At 37.1% G+C, this 8199-nt stretch overlaps 1 protein-coding gene and 1 non-coding gene across 2 annotated transcripts; one reads left to right on the forward strand and one right to left on the reverse strand.

Annotated features, from left to right (window-relative positions):
- Positions 1–560: 560 nt before the first annotated feature.
- LOC108203467 (uncharacterized) lies at positions 561–2399 on the reverse strand. The gene has a single exon (XM_017372410.2). It carries the CDS (start codon positions 2397–2399, stop codon positions 561–563), a length of 1839 nt encoding a protein of 612 aa, XP_017227899.1.
- Positions 2400–2979: 580 nt separating this feature from the next.
- On the forward strand, positions 2980–3086 carry LOC135152475 (small nucleolar RNA R71). Its single transcript, XR_010291653.1, has one exon. It is a non-coding gene; the product is annotated as a small nucleolar RNA R71 (small nucleolar RNA).
- Positions 3087–8199: the final 5113 nt, after the last annotated feature.

Below are 8199 nucleotides of genomic sequence, written 5' to 3' on the forward strand. Positions count from 1 at the left end.
AGGTGCAGAAATCAACCTTCGCTTTAATTCTTCGAAAGCTTTTAAACATGCTTCATCAAACTGAAAGGGAGTATCATTCTCCAATAACTTGCAAAGAGGCTTAGAAATTTTGGAGAAGTCTTGAATGAACCGTCTGTAGAAACCTGCATGCCCAAGAAAACTTCGAATGCTCTTCACAGAGGAAGGAGGAGGTAACCTCTCAATGACTTCAATTTTCGCCTTATCAACTTCAATTCCCTTCCTTGAAACTTTATGTCCCAACACAATTCCTTCCTTCACCATAAAGTGACATTTTCCCCAATTGAGCACAAGATTGGTGTATTCACATCGCTCCAAAACCTTCCCCAAGTTAGAAAGACAATCATCAAAAGAATCCCCAAATACTGAGAAATCATCCATGAATACCTCTAAAAAGTCACCAACCATGTCTGAGAAGATAGCCATCATACATCTTTGAAAAGTCGGAGGGGCATTACATAGCCCGAATGACACCCTTCTGAAGGCAAAAGTGCCATAAGGACAAGTGAAAGTAGTCTTGTGCTGATCTTCGGGAGCAACTGTTATCTGATTATAGCCAGAGTACCCATCAAGAAATAGTACTCTCGTCCAGCCAGTCTATCTAACATCTGATCAACAAAGGGCAATGGAAAGTGGTCTTTTCTAGTGGCTTTGTTCAGCTTCCGATAATCAATGCAAATTCTCCAACCGGTGACTATTCTCGTAGGGATCAACTCGTTATTTTCATTTTTTATCACCGTGATTCCACCCTTCTTAGGCACACACTGAACTGGGCTCACCCATGCACTATCCGAGATTGGATAAATAATTCCAGCATCTAGCCACTTAATTACCTCTTTTTTCACCACTTCCTTCATAATAGGATTCAATCTGCGCTGGCCTTCAATTGAACTTTTGGCACCATCTTCCAACAAGATTTTATGCATGCAAATAGAAGGGCTAATACCTTTGATGTCTGCAATACTCCACCCTATAGCTTTCCTGTGATTCTTCAGAAGCTCTACCAATTTCTCTTCTTCAGCAATAGATAATTCAGCAGAGATAATAACAGGCAAAGTGGAAGAAGGTCCCAAATAAGCATATTTCAAATGAGAAGGAAGATCCTTTAGTTCTAACTCTGGTGGTTCATCAATTGATGACTTAGGAGTCTTGAACTCCCTTGACGACAGATCCAAGGACTCAAAGCGTCCACTAGTTCTTGTAACCTGTGAATTAGCTTCTAGCCAAGCTAAGAGTTCAACATTATCATCTTCCTCTTGAGAAACATTCAATATTAATTGCTCCAAAGGATCATGAGAAGAATTAGAGTCTAATTTATCAGAAATTAGCTCATCAAATATGGTGATAGCTGAGCAATCTTCTACATCATCAGAATATTTCATTGCTTTAAAGACATTAAAAGTCACCTTTTCATCTTGAACTCTCATAGTTAGCTCTCCGTTTTGCACATCGATTAGAGTTCTTCCCGTAGCAAGAAATGGTCTTCCCAAGATAATGGGAACCTCTCGATCAGCCTCATAGTCCAACACGATGAAATCAGCAGGGAATATGAACTTGTCTACCTTGACCAGAACATCTTCAATCTTTCCCTCTGGATGAGCAAGAGATCTATCAGCTAGTTGAAGAGTGACAGTAGTAGGCCGAACTTCTCCGATCCCCAATTTTCTGAACACCGACATAGGCATCAAGTTTATGCTAGCCCCCAAATCACATAATGCCATTCCACAATAAGAGTCACCAATAGTGCAAGGAATAGTGAAACTCCCTGGATCTTTCATCTTTGTAGGCAATTTATGTTGCAAGAATGAGCTACACTCCTTCGTTAGAGCTACAGTTTCAAACTCCCCCAGCCTTCTCTTCTTTGTAAGAATGTCCTTCATGAATTTCACGTAATTAGGCATCTGCTCAAGAGCCTCTACAAGTGGAATATTGATGTGAAGCTGCTTCAAAACATCAAGAAATTTCTTGAACTGAACATCCTGTTTTTGCTTTTGAAACCGTTGAGGAAATGGAGGTTGTGGTTGCATGTGTGATTTTTCAAGAGAAGCCCTTGGTGGAGATACCTTGTCATTCTCTCTTTCTTTATCATCAGAAATTTTCTCATTGCCACTAGGTTCAACAGAATCATCATGTTTGGCATTAGTAGCATTGTTCCCCAAAACTTTTCCGCTTTTCAGTGTCATGGCTTTACAATGCTCATTCCCAACACCCTTAGGCTTTTCGGTGTCGCTATGGAGAGTGCCATGGGGTCGATTCCTTAGCTCATTAGCTAGTTGCCCAACCTGATTCTCCAAGTTTCGTAAGGATGCCGCTTGACTGTGGACCAAAGCTTCAGTCTGAGATCTACTAGCTTCATTCTTGATGATGTACTCCTTCAACATATTTTCAAGTGAATTAGACTGAGGTGTTTATTGAGAGAATCCGGGTGGATAATTGGACTTTACATTGCCATTTGAAGTTCCAGAATTTGCCCCTTGATTGCTCCAAGAAAAATTAGGATGTTGCCTCCATGACTGATTGTAAGTATTCGAGTAAGGGCCACCCTTATTTTGATTTCCCATGTAAAAGACAGATTCTGGATTTGAAGGACAACTATCGTAAGTATGAGCCTCACCGCAAAATACACAAGAAACATTCTTGGTTTGATTAATCTGTGAACTGAGGGATTGCTCCTTAGATTGAATATTGCCCATGCTCAGATTCTTGAGCATATGCTCCATAGATGCTAGTTAAGCCTTCATCGAAGTTATAGAGTCCACATCATGGATTCCAGCTACCTTTTTACCTGTTTGAGCTCTAGAAGATGACCACTGATAGTTGTTGGTAGCAATTGTCTCAAGAATTTCATAAGCCTGATTATAGGACTTAGAGAGAAGGGCCCCATTTGCTGATGCATCCACCACCATCTTTGTTTGAGCATTGAGACCATTATAAAAAGTTTCCATCTGAATGCAATGAAGAATACCATGATGAGGACATTTTCTGAGTAATTCTTTAAATCTCTCCCATGCATCATACAAAGATTCATCATCCTGCTGTTGAAAAGAATTGATCTCATTCCGGAGCTTTGCATTCATATTGGGAGGAAAATACTTGCTCAAGAACTTTTCTGTCAAATCATTCCATGTTGTGACTGATCCTGCTGGTAAAGAATTAAGCCAGGTTCTAGCTCTGTCTCGCACAGAATAAGGGAATAATTTCAAGCGCAAAGCATCTTCAGTTACTCCTTGAAATTTGAAAGAATCACTAATCTCCATGTATAGACGAAGATGAAGATGAGGATCCTCGGTAGGCATCCCACTGAATTGACCAATAGTCTGAAGCATTTGGAACATGACCGGCTTCAACTCAAACTGTGTTGCTTGAATATTGGGTCTTATGATCCCCGAATTTAATTCTTCGAAACGGGGTGCCGCATATTGCCGAATAGCACGATCTTTATCATCCACAATAAATGCACCCGCTGGAATGTCTCCATTATTAACATTGTCACCCATAGCTACTTTTGTTTGTTTGATCTTGCGTTGTGCTTTTCTTCTTCTATTGAATGTTCGCTCGATTTCAGGATCAAAGTCAAATACCACTGGGTGTCTTTCGCTCATGCACAAAGATACCTGATGAACACAAAAAAAAATTACTCCCGTTAGAACAGAAGTAACAAAAACCAAACTGTAAGAATAACAAATTCGCAATTAATAACTAAAATAGTCCCCGGCAGCGGCGCCAAAAACTTGTTGCGTAAAATACTAATGTGCAAGTGTACACAATCGCAAACAAGTAATATAGTAATAAATACCAGATATCGTTCCTCAAGGACTATTAAACGTATCAATCACAAATAAAATCTAACAGTCTAGCTATCAAACACACAATAAATTGGTGATGGTTTTTATACCAAAACTAAATTTAACCAACTAAAATTATACTAAAGAGCTTAAAGAGTTTCAAATATGAGAAGATAAGTCAGGATAATTACTTCCCCCTAACACAAGAATATCAGTAAAAGAGTCGCGAAATATTGTAGCAAATCACAATTTACTAGCTAGAATTCAATGGTCATAGGTTTCTCTCGAAATCACCATGATATAATTCCTACAATTAAACCAACATATGTCTATGCCAATTTAATATTCGGAATCCAATTAAGCATCAATTCACAAAGCTATGCATGGTCACAATATATGTCTATACCGCAACTATATTATAATCAAGAGATATAATCATGCACCATTCAAGTCTTGTGTCAATTAATCATAACCCTCTCAGTATTATGATTAACTCGATAACCCACTAAAGTTGATCAGACAATAGCAAGTATTAACATGAAAAACACTTGAATGAGTAAACCATGAAATTGCATACAATATTCTTAACAAAACACCAAAATCCTCATGCTAGGGTTCCATAAAAATCCCAACTTTATACAATTAGTTCATACTGAAAGTATCAAAATCAACTAAGAATAAGAAACACATGTTCATGATAACAAGAGTTAAGGAAAGAATTCTAAACAAAGAGATGAAGAAACAAATCCACTGAATGTCTTCAATGGCTGAAATCTCTTCCGTCTCGCTTCTGCACCTCTCTTTGCTCGAGCCTCCACTCTCTATCTCGTATCGTGTCTCTCTGGTCTCAATACCAAACCCTAATATCTATATTAAAAGTATTTTTAATGAATTAATGAAAATACAAGGAGATTTCCGAATCAGAATAGAATTTCCAAAAGAGGAAATTCGCAGTTGACTTTTTGACTCTGATTCTGGGCTGATTAGACTGGGATAAAAAAGCAAGTCCACCTTTGAATTAAAGGCCTTGTTCTAAGCTTCGCGTGGGCTCTTGAATCGCCTGATTTGGACTTCTAGAACTCCAGATATGGCCCAAACAGTGAATGCTGCGCAGCTAGCTTCAAAATCCAAATTTTATTCGAATTAATCACGAATTCTTGCCATTTAAACTCCAATCCATATTTGATTAGAATTCCTTGCATCCTACAATAAAACATTAATATTTATTAAACAAAAATCCAATTAAATACAAAATAACTAAAATACAGGGACAATATTAAGATAAAATGCACGCTTATAGAAGCCAATTCTCAAGCATCTATGTCAAGAGCTTATAGAAGATGGCTTACAAGAAATTCAAGAAGGGCAAGAAGTTCTCAAGGAGAGGTTCAAACTCTGAAAAAAGAGTTTCAGAAAAGGTGAGGGCAGAGATGTCAAATTTGGAAAGGGGACAAGTCTAAGATCAAATGCTTTAATTGTGAAGAAGAAAGATACTCTATACCCGAGTGAAAGAAAGGAAAAGCTAATAAAGGTCAAGCCTACATCACAAAGGAGAAAGATGGGCTTACACTTCAGATTCTGAGGATAAGGTGAACTATGCCTTGATGGCAAATGCTGAAAGTAGCTCTAAAGGTATTCAGATGCAGGCACCTCATTCTACTCTTATTTTTGATACTGATGGAATTTTTGAATTTAGAATTTTTTTTAAAAGTATGCAGGTCAGTTATAACTTATAAGGATCCGACTTTAGAAAATGAAAAATAAAATTTAAAGTCTAGATGTTAAGAGAAGAAATGACTTCCTAGAATCAGACTTAGTTAACATGCTAGAGGTTAAGAAAGAAAGAGAAAATGCTATTTTAGTAAAACTAGAGTTATTGAAAAAGCATGCCTATCTAGAGTCTATACTTATTATATGAAGAAATATTACTAAAACTTGGACTAATTCTGGTAAAACAACTCAAAATATATTGGAAAGTGGTTGTTGGAGAAAAAGGACTAGGTTATTCAAACAGTAAGAAAAATGCTAAGGATAAGAATTTAGAAGCTGATCTACTAATTCAGCATTTACAAAAAGGACTTTAAAGCCCAAAATAAATCCTGTGAAGTTTGTACCTAAAACTGAAAAGCCTAAATCAGTAAAATGAGGAAGGCTCCACATCAGAAGTTAAGAAAACGTAAACTCTGACAAACCAAAACAAGATGAAGTCAAGACTGTAAATATTGGCTTAATGTCTTAGGAAACAGCTTAAACATAAGCTGAAGGAGATCAAGAAAGTGATCAAGGTTAAAGAACCTAGGAAAAACAGAAATGGAAAGGTAGGCATCAATAAAAGCAATAACTATATGCCTATTCCCAATGCTCCTAGGAGAATTGTCGTCATTGTGGTAATTCTAACCATTTTGTTAACTTTTGTAGGAAAAATAAGGATATAAACTCTGTTCTCTCTGAATCAGAAGATAAGAGTAGATCAGGTAAATTTAAGCCACAAAACCCTTGTGTTAGTTCGCAATTTAATCAATAGACTTGAGCGGAATTTTTCTATTGTTAAATTGAATTTCGAATATACTAAGATAAACAACCAATCAGGATCTATATCAACTCAGCTCTTATTGACAACTTTAAGAACTGTTACAAAACTCTCTCAAGAAACACAATCGTTCTCAAGAGCTTCTAGGTTACACAAATATTACTCGTGTTGTGTATTTTCCTCGCTTATTCGCAAGACCTAATATTCTGTGTTTATATAGTATGCAACTACCACAATTACAAACTTGATATGTTCTACTAGAAGTATATATGTCTATAAATAAGCTGTTTCTTATCAATCTTCTTTCTTTCCTTATCAAACTGAATCTCCAAATACTGATTGTACTCGATACGGATGAAGTATCTGCATACTGGTGAAGTTTCATCAATTTATGATGCGGCCATTAGTTTCTGTCCATTGCACTGTTCCTTGTCGCTTCATTTTGATGATCTCCTGATGCATAAATGAATCTTCCGACGTAACACCTTGTTTTCACTGTGGTAGTGTTTAGCATTCAATTTATACATGCAAGGAGTATCACAGTTTATATTATGATTACTATGAACTTAAACCCTCTTTATATAAAGTAAAGGTTGATTCTTCATGTATAGATTCTTATAAAAATTATGTTAGCACAAACTCTAATAAGACCACTACTGTAAAACCTAACAAAAATTAATAAAACCAAAGGATCCAAGCAAGTCTGGGTCCTTAAAATTTTTCATTAGTGGTCTTTGTGATTGCAGGGCAACATGAAACATATCCTAGTTCTGGACAGTGGATGCTCAGGACACATGACTGGTAATAAAGTCCTACTATCAGACTTTGTGGAGAAATCTATCCCAAGTGTTTCTTATGGAGATGGCAACATAGAAAGGACTCTAGGATATGATAATACCAATATTGAAAATGTCATCATCGAAAATGTAGCTCTGGTCTCAGGATTTAAAACATAATCAGATGAGTGTGAGTCAAATCTGTGACAAAGGTTATCATGTTGACTTCTATTAAGAACACCGTGAAGTTGTAAGCAAATCTATAGGCAAACTGGTTCATAAAAGATATAGATATGGTAACATATATGAACCTAAACTTTCAACAAACTATGATGGTTATGTAATATGTCTACTTAGCAAAGCATCAATTAAGAAAGCAAGCGGGGGTTGGCACAAGTAACTTTCTTATTTGAATTTCAAAGCGTAAATGAACATGTGAAAAAAGATCTTGTGTGAGTGGATTGCCAGAATCAGTATTTACTGTAAATGGCCTATGTGACTCATGTCAAAAGGCTAAACAAAGGAAGACGTCATTCAAGGGTAAGACTAAAGTCTATTCTTGAACCATATCAATATTACATGATTATTTATTTGGTCCAGTTAATGTCATGTCTTTTGCAAGGAAAAGATATGCTCTAGTTATTGTTGATGAATACACCAGATACACATGGGTGTAAATCCTGCACAAGAAGATGAAACTGCGTCAATTCTAACTGATCATGTCAGGTGTTATACGCAAAAATCGCCATAAAGACCCGGCCCATAAAAGAAGACTAAGATGGGCTCAAGATTGGATCAAGCCCAAACTAGCTATGTCAACCAGAAGAACCCACTTCAATAAGATTGGGCGCGCCTTATCTTCAGGGCGCGCCAAGTTGAAGCTTAAAGAGAAATATCGTCATTTGAAGGGCAGAAGGGGACATATTATGCCTGGCGGGACGCCCTTAGGTGTATATGGGCTCTACTGTTAACTTTTCGAAAATTCTACCTTGTAGTTTGAGGAGTTGCCCTCCTTGGGAGATAGAGGATGAAGATTAGAGGAGGCCTTGCTCTGTAGTCTGACGAGTTGTCCTTGTCGGGGAGCTTGTGG

Source organism: Daucus carota, chromosome 4 (assembly GCF_001625215.2).
Source record: "Daucus carota subsp. sativus chromosome 4, DH1 v3.0, whole genome shotgun sequence".
Lineage (NCBI taxonomy): Eukaryota > Viridiplantae > Streptophyta > Magnoliopsida > Apiales > Apiaceae > Daucus > Daucus carota.

Bases quoted from the DNA above. Each gene is read 5' to 3' on its own strand.
- LOC108203467 (XM_017372410.2), bottom strand. From the start codon at position 2,399: ATGTTGAAGGAGTACATCATCAAGAATGAAGCTAGTAGATCTCAGACT.